At 36.3% G+C, this 18,498-nt stretch overlaps 1 protein-coding gene across 28 annotated transcripts in view; it reads right to left on the bottom strand.

Annotated features, from left to right (window-relative positions):
• IRAK4 (interleukin 1 receptor associated kinase 4) overlaps positions 1-18,498 on the bottom strand; it is a 27,717-nt gene continuing 9,219 nt past the window's right edge. For 8 of the 28 annotated variants that reach the window (XM_001166114.7, XM_001166075.7, XM_063785736.1 and 5 more), the window contains 11 exons: positions 18,300-18,469; positions 15,207-15,352; positions 14,213-14,395; positions 13,509-13,669; positions 12,554-12,618; positions 10,362-10,476; positions 9,804-9,913; positions 5,630-5,813; positions 4,394-4,456; positions 1,557-1,715; positions 1-1,434 (listed from right to left, as the gene is read on the bottom strand). In XM_001166114.7, coding sequence (XP_001166114.2) covers positions 1,399-1,434; positions 1,557-1,715; positions 4,394-4,456; positions 5,630-5,813; positions 9,804-9,913; positions 10,362-10,476; positions 12,554-12,618; positions 13,509-13,669; positions 14,213-14,395; positions 15,207-15,352; positions 18,300-18,460 — 1,383 coding nt within the window. In that variant the 5' untranslated portion in view covers positions 18,461-18,469 and the 3' untranslated portion in view covers positions 1-1,398. Of the gene's footprint in view, positions 1,435-1,556; positions 1,745-3,601; positions 3,860-4,393; positions 4,457-5,629; positions 5,814-9,803; positions 9,914-10,361; positions 10,477-12,553; positions 12,619-13,508; positions 13,670-14,212; positions 14,396-15,206; positions 15,353-15,467; positions 15,535-18,299; positions 18,470-18,498 lie in introns of all 28 variants that reach the window. The other 20 variants (XM_063785738.1, XM_063785739.1, XM_063785751.1 and 17 more) reach the window with 6 other exon arrangements.

Here is an 18,498-nt window from a genome sequence, read left to right on the forward strand (position 1 = left end):
TTAAAGGCTTAATGTGACCCATTTATTTATTTATTTATTTATTTATTTATTTATTTATGATGGAGTCTCACTCTGTCACCCAGGCTGGAGTGCAGTGGCACGATCTCAGCTCACTGCAACCTCTACCTCCCTGGTTCCAGCAAGTCTCCTGCCTCAGCCTCCCAAGTAGCTGGGACTACAGGCGCCCACCACCATGCTCATCTAATTTTTGTATTTTTAGTAGAGACGGGGTTTCACCATGTTGGCCAGGCTGGTCTTGAACTCTTGACCTCGGGTGATCTGCCCGCCTCGGCCTCCCAAAGTGCTGGGATTTACAGGTATGAGCCACCACATCCAGCCAATGTGACCCATTATCTCACAGTTCTATATATTAGAAGTCCAGCACAGAACAGATAGATTCTCATACTGAGGATCACGCAAAGCTGAAATATAGGTGTCAGCCCAGGCTGTGGTTATCATCTGAAGCTTGGAGTACTCTTCTAAGCTGACTCAGATTTTTGGCAGAATTCAGTTCCTTGTGGTTGCAACTGAGGTCCCAATTTTTTTTTCCTGCTTGCTGACAACTGGAAGGTAGGTCTCATCTCCTAGAGACCACCTTTACGTTTTAGCCAATGTGGCCCTCTCACATACTTCTTCAAGGCTTACAAGGAGAATTCTTCTTGCAAGGGTTCACTTGATTAGGTCAGGCCCTTTCAACAGTCTCAGAGTGAGTTGTTTAGTAACCTTAACTGCATCTGCCAAATTCCTTCAACTTTGTCATGTAACATAATCTAATAATGGACATATCATTATGGCAGTATCATCAAGGGATATTTTATTTGTGGTTAAATGATTGCTGTGAACACAATCTATAAATATATGACTAATAGGATTTTGTAACTGGCTCTATAAACTTTAAATTTTGTATCATTTTACAACTTACAAAGTGCTTGTATATATTCTGCATCATTTGATTTTCATGACTACCTGTCAGAGAAGCACAGCAGATATTAGCCCAATGTTATTAGTGGCTTACAGCAGCTAAGTGTTATGTCCAAAGCTTTACAGCAAATTAGTAGTGGAGTCAGTTGGGCTTCAGATCAGAGTGTTTCCACCCTACATACAGCCCAGGCTCTTTTTGCTAACCCTGTAATTTTCAAACTGTGTTTAGTGATGCTTGAAGGAGATTTCTCAGGGATTACTGTAAGAACTGGGGGTGATACTAATGGGTAGGGCTAAGTGTTGATATGGTGGCTCTATTTCTATATTTTGGAAGTTCAACCCATGCTTTAATAACCACTGTCCTGCAACAGCCTGTGCCTTGTTAAAGGTAAAGAAGAATATTTAGGAAAAAAATCAGTTAAAAAAATGGTTGAGATAGGTGTATATAAAAAGTCAAGAGTCTTTTCCAATAAAGTTTTAAGAAGCTGTCATCTCTTGCAGCAGTTGTTGAACCTTTTAAAAAGAAAGAAAAAAACAAAAGAACCACATTATACAGTTGCTTTAAAATGTACACTCTGGAAAATATGATGAACCCCACCCCTTTCACTTTTTAAATAAGTATAAAAAATGCATACCTTCTTAATGTCTGGTCTCTTATTTTTCTTTTCATGCAGACATTCACTAGCAACAGAGTACATAGTTTCAACTGAAGTGGAATCAGCATCATTCATCTTTTTATCAATATAATCTTCAATTGTCTTTTCTTCATCTTCAATTTCTTCTTTAATATCTAGCTTTAAAATGAGTGTTAAAACTTTAAGAGCTTCAAATCATAGTGAAAGAAAATAGAATATATATTTTAATTATTTAAATTAATCTACTTTGTAATAACATGTGCTCTCATTTTACTATCTTATCTTAAAACCTTATTAAGAATTGAAGACCCAGCCTGGGCAACATGGTGAAACCCTGTTTCTACTAAAAATACAAAAAATTAGCCAGGCATGGTTGTGCATGCCTGTAATCTTAGCTACTTGGAAGGCTGGCAGGAGAATCGTTTGAACCCAGGAGGCAGAGGTTGCACTGAGCCGAGATCACGCCACTCCAGCCTAGGTGACACAGTGAGACTCTGTCTCAAAAAAAAAAAAAAAAAAAAAAAAAATTGAAGACATACAGGACAAATCCTATGTAAATAAGTACAGCCATCTACCACAAAATGACATTTTGGTCAATTGGTCAATGACAGATCACATATAGATGGTGGTCCCATCAAATTATAATACCATATTTTTACTGTACCTCTTTTATGTTTACATACACAAACACTTACCAGTATGTTACAATTGCTTACAGTATTCAGGAGAGTATTATGCTGTACAGCATATGTTTGTAGCCTAGGAGCAATACCATATAGCCCAGGTATGTAGTAGGTCATATCATCTAGGTTTGTGTAAGTACACTCTATGAGGTTCACACAATGAAACTGCCTAACAACACATTTCTCGGAACGTATTCCTGTCATTAGGCAACACATGACTGGGTATGTGTATATGTATATAAATATATATACATACACACACATATATATATGAATGTATATTTAATTATTTATACCTCCTAGATACTTCCACCCATTTGCCTTCCAATTTTTATATCTATGTTATGAGCTAATTGCTTATATGTTCCCATTAGCAGCATTTACTAGGTGGGCAGCACAGGGTGGTCTGCTTCTTGATGTGCTTCTAATAGCGCAATTCCAACTTTTGGACCCTGACTCCTCCTCCCTGTACCCAACAAATTTCTCTATGGGTACTAAGATTGTTGAATCAAAGAGAAAAAAGGAGGGGAAAAAATAGGGAGCAGGCCATGATAAAAAAAAATTAACAGGGAGAGAAGTGTAGGAATAAGATAGTGGAGTTGGGTGAATCATGGTCCCCCAAAACATGTCTATGTCATAATTCCTGGAACCTGTGAATGTGATCTTATTAGGAAAAGAAGGGCCCTTTTAGGTGTAATTAAGTATCCTGAGATGAGATCATTCCAGATTATGGATAATCCTGGAGGTAAGCCCTACATCCAATGAGCAAGGCAAGATTCTCTCTGGAGCCTCCAGAGAGAGCATAGTCTTGCCCATACCTTGATTTCAGACTCTGGCCTCTGGAACTATGAGCAAATAAATTTCTGTTGCTTTAAGTCACACAGTTTTTGGTATATTTTTATAACAGTCCTAGGAAACTAATACAGATGAAAAAAACTATTCATGAGAGGTAGGATGTAAACTCTTCAAAACCACTTTCAAAGATAAATTCTGAAAATGTTTGACAATGGCAGAATCTAGTGACATAACGGTTCTTCAGATGATCACTTTTTTAAAAACTGTGCTTGTATGAAAATCTTATTACTTTAGAGTCACATCGCAGTCAAACCTTAAGAATGGGTGAAAGAGTAAAACCTTCTCCAAAGATTTATGATTTTCACTATTATATGATGAAATGCAAAACTTGTGACTGAGATACAGCTTATGTTTTTCTGCATTTCATTCTTACTCAAGCCAAAGTTTTGAGGCTTTTATATATTTTGAAGGAAAAAGTCTTAGGCAAAACGATGGAAAACTTAGGTAAAGTATATGCTGCAACTTAGTGAATCAATCTGGGTTCAATCTTGAGCCCTCCATACTCACAGAGGAGGTCATAGGAACTCCATCTTGAAGGCAGTTGGTCAGAAGTTCTGGAGGCCTAAACTTACAACTGGTGTCTGGTGGGATGGCAGTCTCGGGGACTGAGCCCTTAACCTGTGGGATCTGACTCTGATGCTATGTCCAGGAACGTAGTGTCAGAATTAAATTGGAGGAGATCCAGCTGACTTCCGCTGCAAAGTAGATTGCCTGCTTGTTGGTGGGGAGAAACCCTCCCCACTCACATTTGGTCACAGAAATCTTCTGTGTTGATTGTTGTTGTGGTGTGAGAGCAAAGGAAAAACATGATATGAATTTTTCCTAACAATAGCAAATTTGGTATGTTTTTGATTGTAACTCTGTAAATAAAATACCCCATGATAGAAATAAGTGATAACTTTTGCTAGAAATTTTATTCTGAAAGAAATTTGAATGGAAGCCTTTTTTTTTCCCCTTCTGAAAATGCTGGAAACACTGATATTAACAGTAGCCACCCCAAAAGTGACAAAATAAACATAAGCTAAAGAGGACCCCAGAAATCATTTAGTTCTATTCTCATTTTACCCACAAAGAAATCAGAACAAAGAATATATAAGTGACTTTTCTAGGCTTCACAAATACTTCATGGGAGAGCTGAGAATGAAAAATATTTAATGCTTTTTCCATATGCTATCGTGTAATAGCCAATGGAAAGATTGCCAATAGAAAATGTTATTTTTAGATGTCAAATTTATCCATATAAATTTAGACTACAAAAGCAGAGAAAAAAGGATGGAGGAAAATGAATATTTCATTTACCAATAACTGAGGTTCACGGTGTTCATCCACAGCTGGAAGTCCAGTTATTATTTCTAGTAAAACCTATGAAGACAAAAAAAATCATTAATATAATACACAAGATAGGCTTGACACAGTGGCTAATGCCTGTAATCCCAGCACTTTGGGAGACAGAGTTGGAGGATAACTTGAGCCCCGGACTTCACGACCAGCCTGGGCAACAGGGAGACCCTGTCTCTACAAAAAATTTTAAAAAAACATTGGCTGGGTGTGGTGGCACACACCTGTAGTCCCAGCTACTTGGGAGGCTGAAGTGAGAGGATCACTAGAACCTGGGAGGTTGAGGCTACAGTGAGCCATAATTCCACCACTGCACTTCAGTCTGGGTGACTGAGTGAGACCTTGTCTCTCTAAAAAATATATATATTATACGTGATACTAATAAATTATATATATAATACTCAAGACAAAAATAAACTAGAATGAATATGAATCTTGCTTACAAAATTTGATTAATCATTCTATACAGAGCTATGTCTTTTAGATATTAAAGTGGAAAGAACATGAGCTCTGGGCATTTCTCACCATCCCTCCTTCAGGGACATCTTGGACCCCATCATGACCATAAGCAGCTCTTTTCTATTGGCAACTTACTAAAGAGTCAGCCCCACTAAACATATGTTCTAAGAACTCCCAGTCCTTTTCCTGCCTCTTGGGGATTCTTCACAAGAATAATTTTCTCTGGCTCTTAGGAGAATATTATTTTCTAAACATTAGGCATATTCTATAGCCCTATGCCTTATTTTCAGTGCTATGAAGTTAAATTTCCGTATATGAAACACATATGACAAAATAAAATGAAGAAAAAGCCCCCGGCTTCTTCAACCACCCACACCTATCTCTTGCTCTATCTTAAAAGTTATTGGGAATAGAGAGGTAGATTAGTAAATGTCAAAAATGTGAGACTAAAGTATATACTGTATGACATGATTCATTTAATGCATTAGGTGTCATGCTAATTCATAAAGACAGATGGCAAGAAAATCATTTCTTGTAGTCATTTCAAAAATCAACTCAAAAGTTTTACACATTGGAAGAAGTTTTTATAAACTTTCTGGTATAAGTAGAGGTTAATGTGAAAAACTTATATTGTTACATAAGAGAGATAAACAAGATGGGTGTATTAAATAATATTCTCTTCATTTTCACAATTATAGCAGAATGATTATTTTTAATAATTATGTATATGGAACTTACCACACCAAAGCTGTAAATATCAGATTTGGGTGTTATTTCTCCACGCAAAGCTTCTGGTGCCATATAAGCTGTTGTTCCCACAATTCTGCTAGTCATGACTGTCTGGGCAAACTTCTCAGAAGCCCGTGCAAGGCCAAAGTCAGATATTTTAGCAGTAAAAGCTTCATCTAGTAAGATATTTGCACTGAAAAAAATGTAAAGTTTGAAGAAAAAAATGTTTTTCCCACCCCAAAAAAGTCAAACAGTTCCTTAGCTAGATGTACGTATGTATGCATGTATATATGTATATGCATACATGTATATGTACATACATATTTACAGAGTGTAACATTTTATAGTATGCATCATAAAAGCCTAAAATTTATAGAAATAAACCTAGAATTCAGATTATAGCTAAAGAGAAGCAACTGTCCTCTTTTTTTATGTTTCTTGAGGAAACATTTAGGAGAATAAAAATGAAATAAAACTGTCTACATTAGTAAGAGATATTTTCATTATTCCACAAATTATTTATTACAGGGTAAATTACTACAAAGTCTTCCAAGGCACCTTTATTAATTCCTTTCTTAGTATGTATCAATTCATTTCAAAACAAATTTCCAACCAAAGTATCTCAATTATGAATTTCTTTATTCTTTTGTTCTGTACTATCTGGCTTTTGAAGAGAAAAAAATATGGCCAAAATATCTCAATTAATTCATTATGTGCTTTCATACTTTAATTCAACACAATCTTATTGAGAACTCCCTATGTTGTGTAGTATTTAAGCTCACTGCTGGGCATGGGGGAGTCTTAAAATCTTGTCTGTGACAAAGGCATAAATAATTTTTTAAAACAATGGTAATATTAGGTACAAAATGCTGAGAGAATAACCATGTGCCTGGAAAAAGTAGGAAAAATTTCAAACAGAGGGTGAAAAGTGTGCTTAGTATTGAAGGATTATTAGAAGTTAATAGTTATATGAGGGAAAGAAAGGCACTCCAGGCAAATGGAATAACAGGTACAAAGTGACAAAAACATGATATGGTATACATGGTTAACTTCAAGGAACGAGTGTCCAAGAAACATGGAGATAATTTGCATTTTATCCTGTGAGCAACAAGATACCAGCTAAAGTTTTCACAGTAGGAAACTGATGTTATTAGACTTAACTTTTAGGACCATGACCTGGTAGTGTGGTAGTGAATAGATGAGAACTGATAGGCTGGATTTAGGTTGACTATGAAGGTTTGTAACAAAGCAAATGGGAGATAATGAGGGTTTAAATGGTCATAACATGGGATAAATGGAAAGTGAAAATTTTGAGGCTCACACAACAGAATTTTGTAATTGGCATGATATAGAGAATGAGAACGTCTTCAGCTTGAGAGACAGAATGAATAGTGACTTCACTGGATCAGAAAGGAAATGTGGGAAGACTTTAGGTTGGGAAGAGCTGATGAGTTTGATTTCTGATGTTCTGACTTAAAGGCTACTGTGGGATACCCAGATGAAGTGTTTTTGGTACGGGGACACAAAAAATCCAGGATTGGAAGCTAATAATACAGATTCAAAAGACACTCACATATAAGTAGCAGTTAAAATCAACATAATATCACTCAGCAAAAACATACAGAGAGAGGCCAGGCGGGTGGCTAATGCCTGTAATCCCAGCACTTTGGGAGGCCAAGGCGGGTGGATCACCTGAGGTCGGGAGTTCAAGACCAACCTGATCAACATGGAGAAACCCCATCTCTACTAAAAATACAAAATTAGCAGAGCGTGGTGGTGGATGCCTGTAATCCAAGCTACTCAGGAGGTTGAGGCTTGAGAATCTCTTGAACCCGGGAGGCGACGGTTGCAGTGAGCCAGGACCGTGCCATCGCACTCCAGCCTGGGCAACAAGAGTGAAACTCGTCTCAAAAAAAAAAAAGAACATACAGGGAGAAAAGAGACAATGATATAAGAACACAAGAAAGTACCAGTCCATGAAGGATAGGAGATGGTGTTTCTTTTCTCATCTAGGGTCAGTTCCTCTGCTTGAGCTGCTTTCTACATTCTCAGGAACCCTACTGAACACATCATCTCATTTCTCTCTTCCATAGTATCCTCTCCCTCTTAATCTGGATCCTTCCTATAGGCACATAAGCACAGTTTAATCTCTGCCAGCTTAAAAAAAGTTTCCTGAATGACTTATCTATTTCTAGCTGTCCCCTTCACTAGTAAAATGTCTTAAAAGACTTGTCTATACTGCTATCTCAGTTCTCTAGCTCTCACTCTCTCAACTACAATGTGATTTCTAAACCAACTACTACCTGGAAATGGGTTTCCATAAAGTCACCAAAGACCATGGTGATGCTAATCCAATGATTAAAGCCCTTGACTCTTTTTGACTACTCCCTCTTGGGAAACACTTTCTTTCCTCGTTTTCAGGGACTCCACACTCTCCAGGTTTTCATCTTACCCTTCTCTGTATGTGTACTTCCTTAGATTCCTTTTTGTGATCATCTCTTCTATTTGGCCATTAAGTCTTGGGGTTCCCCAAGACTTAATCTTGTGACCTTTTCTTAATCTACATCTCCCCTCAAGTGAATACAGTCACTTCAATTATCACCTGTATGCAAGTAATACACATTTATATCTTCAGCTCAGACCTTCAGCTCCAAATCTGTATATCACACTGTCTAACATCTCTACTACTACATCGTAAAAGCACCCCAAACACAACATGTACAAAGGAGAATTCACATTTTCTAACCATCTCTCTAACCCCAACCTAACCAGGTATTTTTTCAGTCCTTTCCACATAAGTGAATCATGCCATAATCATTCCAGAATGCAAGTCTGGATGCCATTATTCCAGGAGTCATTCCTGATACTTCCCTCTTCCTGAACCCCTGCGTAGCCAAGGTATCAACAAGTTTTGCCATTTTAATCTTTCTAATCTGCTCCCCTCTCTTCTTATGAACTGCCACCTATGATAGCCTACTAACTGCCTCTTCTTACAAACTGTTCTCTACACTAGAGTTAAAATCATCTTTGCAAAACTTAAATATGATGCCATATTCCTACTTAAAATTTTCAACGGCATCTCATTACACTTGTGATAAAACTAAAAGCCTTACCTTGATCTATTAAGTCCTATAGGACTTAGCTTCCTATACTTCTCTGTAGTTTTATCTCCAATCCACCACCCTATAACTTTCTGCATCTTAGTCATACTGCATTTACTTCATTTTTTTTTTAGACAGAGTCTTACTTTATTACCCAGGCTGGAGAGCACTGGCACGATCATAGCTCACTTCAACCTTGAACTCCTGGGCTCAAGCCTCCTCCCTCCTCAGCTGCCCTGGTGTCTGGAACTGTAGGCATGCACTACCATGTTTGACTAGTTTTTTTGTAGAGATGAGGTCTTGCTATGTTGTTCAGGGAACATAGTCAGGTCTGCTACTCCTGGCCTCAAATGATCCTCCTATCTTGGCTCCCAAAGCATATTTCATTTCTTGTAACTCATCATGCTCCCATATTCTGTCTCACCACTGGTCTTACAAATGCAGTTCCTTCTGCCTAGAATGTTCTTCTCCCCATCATCCATTCTACAGTTACCCTCAAATTGTGTCTACTTATTTCCTGCCCATTCTTTGAATCTCTGCTTAAATGTCACTTTCTTGGAAACCCTTCTTTATATTAATCCTATGTACTATACTATATAATAATAATACATATATATGTGAACTGTACATATTAACATTCTATAATTATTTTGTGATTGATTGATGTTGAGCTCTATATATTAATATGTTACTTATAGTAGGTAAATATTTAACTAGATAAATACACAAGAAAGAAAGAGAACTGAAAAGTACTCATGGAGGATGAAGGTGATTCAGAAAAGAATAGTGATCCATAAACTAAGAAAACAACTAATTTCCATAAGGCAAAAGTGTCAAGAAGAACAGAATAAACTACTATTAAAACAAACAAAAAAGGTCAAGTAGGATGAGTACTGGAAGTAGGTCACTGGGCTTGGAATAAAGGAGATTATAGATGTCCTTATTGAGAAGAGCTTTCATGGAGTGATGGGAAAGAAGTCCAGATGCTCCAGGTTAAGACATGCATGTGAATAGTGAATAGAGTGACAGCAAATTATTCTTTAAAGACAGCTTTCCAAAAGCTTTTAAACAGTGGCATTTACCTTTTAATATCTCTATGAATATGATGATTTTCATGTAGAAAATTGATGCCATTAGCTGCACCCTGAGCAATCTTGCATCTCATGTGCCAAGAAAGTGGTGGAGTACCATCCTTATAGAGAAATAAACCAAATTAAAAACAAGAAAGAATAATAAAAAATCTACAGAGAATATATAACACAGAATATTTTTCTAGGCAACAACTGAAGATGATGTTATAGCACTAATAATTTAGGACTACATTTTTAAGTTATTAAAAATAATATCTAAATAAGCTCAAATGGGTGTTTACATTTGTTATTTGAAGATAAAAATATATAAAAGCATCTTCCCAGTATAGTCTTAACTGAAGTTTACATTTAAGATTACCACCTAATAAAATGGCAACCCAGTTGTTGACATATCAACTGTATAATTTGTTGACATATCAACTGTATAATTTTCATAGAGCAGGAAAAATATGAAAGTGAATTTGGTTTAAATAATCCAGTAACAAAATGAATATTAATATTCCAGCATATAAACAAAAAGCCAAACAATCTGATGAACAAATAGCTTACCAAGCAAGAGAGTCTGTCTAGCAATGAACCATTAGGCATGTAAACATATACTAAGCAGAGGTCATCTCCCTCACTTGAGAAACCAAGTAGTTCTACTAAGTTTTCATGTTGACACCTGTGACAAATAATTTTTCATGCAAAATTATTATAATAAATATATATTCAGCTATAGGTTGGAAGTTATTCAAAGTTTTAATAAAAAAAAGAGCAAAAAAATAGTATGTTATATATTATTTCTAACTTGATGTTTATGTTTATATATGTTTATTGTAACTGTTTATAATTTTCTGCAAATACTTCTCTTTTCAGCCAGTATTAATCAACATTAGAAGTAAAACCTCTTTTTCTTTTTTTTGAGACAGGGTCTAACTCTGTTGCCCAGGCTGGAGTGCAGTGGTGTAATCATAGCTCACTGTGGCCTCGACCATCTGGACTCAAGTGATCCTCCTGCCTCATCCTCCCAAGTAGCTTGGACTACTGGTGTACACCACACTCAGCTACTTTTTAAATTTTTTTGTAAAGATGAGGTCTCACTGTGTTTCCCAGACTGGTCTCAAACTGCTGGCCTCAAGTGCTCCTACCACTTTGGCCTCCCAAAGTATTGGGATTACAGGCGTGAGCCACTACAGCTGGCCAAACCTCTTTCTATTTTACGGTAAAAGCTAAATAATTCAGATTTTTGGAACTTGTGATAAGTTTGGTTAAGGACTAGGCTGATGCTCACTTTCTTTAGCCCAATTTTCAATGATGGCACAAATAAGATTTCAAGAAGTCCATTGAATTTTTATGCTAATACTGTCAAGAATTTTCTAACACACTCAAAGCACTGATTTACAGACATGATCTTGAATCACATCTAATTTACATGTTTTTGATCTTTAATCACACTGGATTATTTATAACCTAATTTGAGTGTCTTTATATACTTGAGAGTAATAAAACTAAAGAGACCTACAATCTAATAAAGTGGCAGCATCTGTGGTAAGACGAAAGAAAACAGGGCTCAGAGTTATACATCCTAAATTTAAAGTCTAGTTCTGCCCCCTCCTGGATATGTGACCTACCGCAAGTTAACAGCCTTACTGAGCCTCAGCTCCTTTATCTGCTAAATGCAGAAAACAGTATGTAATATGGATGCTGAGACAATTAAATGAGCAAATGTAAACATGACAGCCTAGAAACGTATCTGGCACATGATAAGTGTTTTATTATTTAAGTGCTTATTCATTTTGTTCATTCAAAATGATCCACAATTCTAGCAGCTCATTATATCAATTTCTTCTAGTCTCATATTTGAAGAAGTGCAAATTAAAACAGTAAGTGTCCCATTTTCCACCAAACTGGCACATTTTAAACATGAGTAGTTAACGTTTGCTGAATTTATACTATATACGAGGCAGTGTGGCAAGTGATTTACCTGTTTTATTTAATCCTCACAATAACTTAATAAGTACTATTGTCCCATTTTATAGATGAGAAAATTAGCGAATAGAAAGTTAAGAAACTTGGCCAAGTTCATTCTGCTAGTAAGATCCAGAGACCGGCACTTATTAAAAAATTGTAATAACAGGCCGGGCGCAGTGACTCACGCCTGTAATCCCAGCCGAGGCAGGCAGATCACGAGGTCAGGAGATCTAAACCATCCTGGCTAACGTGGTGAAACCCCGTCTCTACTAAAAATACAGGCGCAGTCACGCCTGTAATCCCAGCTCTTTGGGAGGCTGAGGCAGGTGGATCACAAGTTCAGGAGATCGAGACTATCCTGGCTAACACGGTGAAACCCCGTCTCTACTAAAAATACAGAAAAAAATTAGCCAGGCATGGTGGCACACGCCTGTAGGTCCAGCTACTCGGGAGGCTGAGGCAGGAGAATCGCTTGAACCTGGGAGGCAGAGGTTGCAATGAGCCGAGATCATGCCACTGCACTCCAGCTTGGGCAAAAGAGCAAGACTCTGTCTCAAAAAAAATAAATAAATAAAAATGACTGCTATTTAATCTCCAGGCATATGAGTATATGTAATCATAGAATTATGGAGCCAAAAGTACTTTCAATTTCTCTAATCTAAACACTTTATTTTAATTTCATATATGTGCAAACATCACTAGTTCATGGCATACTCTAGAGTGAACCAGGTTCTTTACTCCTTGTCTTTTTTCTTTCCACTACACCGCACTGCCAGATTAAGACTTACTTTGCCATTACTTTTATTTCTTGATCAAACTGCTGTTTCAGTTCTTCAGTAGTAATGTCAACCATCTGAAAAAATAAAATATACAATGTAATACTACACAATTCTAAGGTTCCTAATGCTCAGAGGGATCAAGAGATCAGCTGGCTCATCTCCCTTTCTTTAAAACAATAATGTATTATTCTCCCAATTCTACAGAATAACTGAGATCTAGAAATCCTAGTGATTTTCTCAAGGCCCATGGCTGGTTAGTGGAATGAAAAATATATATAAATTTCACTGAGTTGTGGAAACAAAATGAAATAACACGAAATTTCACTACACAAAAAAATTTGAAAAAAATTCTAGGAAACCGAAAACATAAGCAATTTAAGTGCAAAATGGAAAAAAAACCCTACAAAAGCCCTGCAACGTATATGACAAACAGTGACTATCTTTATCAATACATATGCATTCTATTGATATTTTTAGGCTCTAACAAAAGATTTAGAATATAACAAGTAAGTAAAAGTTAAACACCTCAGTAGAAATGGCAACAAAGGACACAGATAAAAAAAATTTTAATGTTTTTTCTTAATGTATACTTCCTAAATTTTATTTTTAAATGGGAAAAGTAATGCAAACAAGGTTTTTTAAAAACAGTTTTCCTGGTATCTTACCATTTTAATCTTGATTACACATGAAGCACTATGTGGAGCAGGGCTTCTCAACTTTAGTTTGTGAATCTCCCAAAATTGTATGTATGATCGTGTGTACATGTACATAACCACATTTTTCTAGGGGTAGGGTCCATAGTGTTCAACAGATTTAAAAATTTTAAGAACTACTATTTAGAATGATGTTTATTTAAAGAAAATACATACTGAAATAATGTATTTCCTAAAGATTAACTTTAAAACCTATTATAGAGCACATTATGAAGCAACTCTTTCTTTTTATTCCTGAAAATATAACTTACTGCTGCAAGCTTCTTCACTGCCACAGTTGTGTTATTTACGTAGCCTTTATATACAACTCCAAATCCTCCCTCTCCCATTTTATTACCACCAACAGAAATGGGTCGTTCATCAAAGTTATTTGTGACATTCTTCAATTCATAAAATGAAAAACTGTGAAAACCTATGTCAAAATAAGAAAAACATGCTTAAATTTTAAAAATTCGTTTTAATAATATTTTCTCATTTGAAGATTTCACATATATGCAAATATTTATGATTTTGAATTAGACAAGATGAGAGAAGATAAAACCATTTCTAAAATACAAATTATAAGTTTTTCTTGAGAACTCTGTTTGGTGATCCTACCCTCTGAACACTGTAGTCACCCACCCAAAATTCTAGTCACACATTTGAGTGGGTCTAGTCTACCTACCCAAAACTCTAGTCACATATTTTATTTTAAAAAGTGACCTTTCCAAGTTATGTAAATATTTACTTATTTTTTTTCATAGCTTCTCTGGTTGTTTGCATGTCCTATTACCTCTAATCACTGATTAATACAATGAAGATGGTTCTTAATATATCAGGAGGAAACAACTCACAAAAGAGCTATTGCCAGTGTGCCTGTGATTGCTGCACAAACAAAAGAGCAAGAGCTTTCTTTTAAAGCACTGGTAGTCTTAATGACAAATCCCTAGTGGAAAGCGCTGAAAATGTTACTTACGTGTATCACTAACTTCTAAACTTTTATTTTCTGGACTTGAGGAGTCAGGTGGCATATAGCTTTGTTCAAGATTCTGCACAGGTGTCATCAATGTCCTGTCTTTGTCATAGAAAGGCATCTGTTTTTGCTGAACTGTTACAGCTTCTTCAGAAGGTAGTGTATTAGCAGTTTTGAGAACAGCATCTAACAAATGAAGTAAGATACAAGTGGTTTTTCAGTAAGAAAAAGTGGTTGTGAAAAAGTTAAACTAGAAACTTGGTTCATTTAATATCATTCCAGTTTCTACAGGTTGGTCTCATATTCTCACAGCACACACAAGAAGCTGCCTAGTAAGAATCTGTAAGTTATAATGAAGATGGGTAAGGAGAGTAAGGCAGTGTTTTCAAACAGTGATCCATGAGCCACCTATATCAGAGGCACTGAAGCACCTGTTTAAGAATATAGACCTTAAACCCAATTCCAGAATTCTGATTACGTAGATTTGGAACAGACCCTAGGAACATGTTTAACCAGAACCTAAGTGATTCTTATGCATGATAAAGGTTGAGAACCACTGGTGTGAAAGGCATCAAAGGAAAAAAAAGAAAGTTTATAAGGAAGGCAACTAGACACTACCACATCAGAATACAATTTTTTAAAATTATGATTATAGAGTCCCATCAGGGTAGAAGTTGAAGATGAAAAAAAGGAAGAACTCAAAATTATAATTACTTTCTTACAGCCTAAGCCAGATGTATGAAGTCTTTCCTTCTAAACTTCCTGTTGGCACAAAACTATCTAACTCTTACGAAGCTTCTATCACCTTAGCAGCAGAGTCCACAGTGTCCTTTGTCTGTGCTGCTTTTTAAAGAGTTGAGGAGTGCTGAAAGAAAGGGACTCTCAAATGTAAGCTTCATCTACTATGAGAAAAAAGGAAGAGTAAGAAGAAACATTTATATTTCTGCCATTTGTCTTTCCACCCTAATTGTGGACACCCTGGTCACAATCAGTTTACCTGGGAGCAAAAGACTCGCAGGAGCAAAAAATTCATTTTGGATCAAAAGATCCACAAGATCACCAACTGTGCAATTTGTGGTGCCCCAGTCAAACAGTAATTCAGAAGTGGGACTTTTTCCAGTTTGAAGTAATGCTTCAAATCTCCTTAAAAGTAAGTAACAAAGAAACAAAATTAGTCTATTGTCTTAGTCCATTTTGTGCTGCAATAATAGAATACCACAGACAGGGTAATTTATAAACAATAGTTAATTTGGCTCACGGTTCTGGAGGCTGGGAAGTCCAAGATCGAGAGGCTGCATCTGGTTAGGGCCTTCTTGCTACATCATCTCATGGTGGAAGGGCAGAAGGGCAAAAGAGCATGCACACGTGCATGTGAAAGAGAAAAAAAAAGAGAGAGAGAGAAAAAGAAAAATAGGGCCTAACTTATCCTTTTATCAGAAACCCACTCCCTAGATAACTAACCCACTCCTGCCATGACGACATTAATCCACTCATAAGGGCAAAGCCCTCATGGCCTAACTACCCTTTAAAGGTCCCACCTCTCAACCCTGTTGCAATGGGTATTAAGTTTCTAACACATGAACTTTTGGGGACACATTCAAACAATAGCATTTATAAATTGAGGTCATATGAAAATAGGTGTTGATCTCCCCTGCCCATTTTGCCCACAGCATCTCCTACAACATTAAAGAAAAGGGACAACAAGAGAACCAGCAAGAATTACAAAGAGACAGGAAAGATAGGAGGAAAAAAGATGCCAAAGATGATGATAATAATTTACTGGGTACTTACTGGATATTTACTTAGTGGGTTATAGGATGCACACACATGAGCATGTTCAAAGATATTATGATTATCATATGAATTTACTAGTGAAAAAGCCAGGCTTGGAGAGGTAGAGTAACCAGCCCATAGCCACACAGCCAATATGATGTATCCAAGTTGAGGTACAAATTCAGATCTCATTTGACAAAAGAGTGTATTCTTAATCTACTAGAAATATTACTTCCCACATGACTTAAGACTCTGATAGCTATATAATTTTTAATAAATGCACCTGCTTAATTAAAGAAACAGAACACACAAAAACTTAGGAAATTATTCCTTTGATCTTAACTGTAATTCAATTAAATTGAAAAAAATCACAAAGTCGGCTTTCAACCCATTTCTTTCCATTTCTTTAAAATCAAAAATTAGTTTTGAAAAGTAACATTTAAAAATTTAACCAATATTGTTTCTTTCTGTTTTTCCTCTAAAGATTTTATTTTAAAAAATTTCAAACTTACAGAAAAGTTGAAAAAATGATAGAATGAACAACCATTCACCTAGATTCACCAATTGAATAATTGATAAAATTGTGCCATATCTGGGCTCTTGTGCATTCTCTCTTTCAATCTGTGTCTGTAGGTGTGTGTGTTTTAGAATACGGGCCAGATGTCTTATAGAATGGGTCTAACAGCCTAGATTTATCTGACTACTTTCTCATGATTAAATTCAGATTAAGCATTTTGGTAGAAATACTACATAGGTATAATGTGCCCTTCCCATTGTATCACATCCAGGGGTACATATTAGCATTTTGTACCATTATTATTGGTGCTAAAGTTTGATCACTTGGTGAAGGAAGTGTACTTCAGATTTCCTCATTAAAAATGTACCCTTCCCTTTCATACTTCACAAGTAATTTGTGTACAATACTTTTTCTCTATCTATTGAGGGGGTCTTGCTCTGTCACTCAGGCTGGAGTGCAGTGGCATGATCATGGCTCACTGCAGCCTTGACTTCCCGGGCTCAGGTGATCCTCCCACCTCAACCTCCCAAGTAGCTGGGACTACAGGCGTGCACTACCACACCCAGCTAATTTTTTGTAGAGATGGGGTTTTACCATGTTGTCCAGGCTGGTCTTGAACTCCTGGGCTCAAGCAATCTGCCCACCTCGGTCTCCACAAGTGTTAGGATTACAGGCATGAGCCACTGTGCTCAGCCTATAATACTTTAAAATCTTGTGCATATCCTGCTCACATGCACGAGAACAACCACCTTTCACCTTATGCTTTTAGGTTCAGTGATGAGCCTTGCATGAATCAGTTACTCATTGGTGGTTGCAAATAGGTATTTTTCTCATTCTACCATTCTTTTCACAATTATTTGCAGGTATTATTCTGTAAAGAAAAGCTTTTTCTGTCACAGGAATGAGTCTTGGAAAAAAGAAAAAAAAAAGAGAAGAGCTTTATCTTCCTGCCACCACTGCCCCAATTATCTTCCATAAGTTTTTAACAGTAATATCAAAAAATTATCTTTAAACACTGGCTTAACACAGTTTAAACTTAAGCTTCTTTCAAGTAATTTAACATGTTCGCTCTTCTTATGAGGAAATATTTCCTGCAAGGGAGCCAAGGCTTTTAGGTTCTTTCCCAGATTAATGCTGAAAATAACAAATAGTCTTCTTTTCCTTTTGCTACCAAAGAAACATTTTGACATAGGTTTTAACTGCAATGACTGACAAAAATAAAATATGCATGCATATTTTACACTAAATCGAGCAGAGATGAGTAAAAAGGAAAAATTGAAATTATCTGAAGATAGCACTGAGAAATCCTGGCTAAGATTTAAGAATTCTGTGCACAGAAGTGTACACTTGTAAGCAACAACTTTAAAACGTCAAATTGAAAAAGTCCCAAAATACATTGTTAGAGTGCGTTAGAGATTCACACACTTTGAAATTTAAGCTCTAGATTTTTACCAGACATTCTTGTAACATTCTTATTTTCCTTCAATCTGGAAATGAGAAGTGTGAGGCAGAGTGAACTTCACTTGGCTTGCCAAAGAGGGAACCACAGCAAAGGTGGGAATCTTGATTCTAACCCAAAAAACGTATTTGAGAGATCACAGTATTAGCCCTATTGACATATGGGACAAAGAAGACAAAACTGCAAAAGGAACAATCAAAAAGAGGTTACCTACTATCAATGTCTCCTCCATAGTGGAGAGGTTTACTTTCTAAACTGCCACATTAGACAGTACTTATACCAATTAATCATTCCATATTGTGATGTAAGAATTTAAAAATACAAAGAATTTTATCTGTTACCTTATGTGAAACTGATTGTATCTATCATCACCAGATGGTTTTTTAATAGCTACAGCTAACTTCTTCCATCCTTCTTGAGGATCAATAAAATCTGACAGCTTCCTAATTAGTCCAACATTGAGGCAGCGCACATATGTTGATGGTGTTATGGGTTTGTTCATCTTCTATTCCTAAAATATGGAAAAATCTCATTAAAATT

This window comes from Pan troglodytes, chromosome 10 (assembly GCF_028858775.2).
Source record: "Pan troglodytes isolate AG18354 chromosome 10, NHGRI_mPanTro3-v2.0_pri, whole genome shotgun sequence".
Lineage (NCBI taxonomy): Eukaryota > Metazoa > Chordata > Mammalia > Primates > Hominidae > Pan > Pan troglodytes.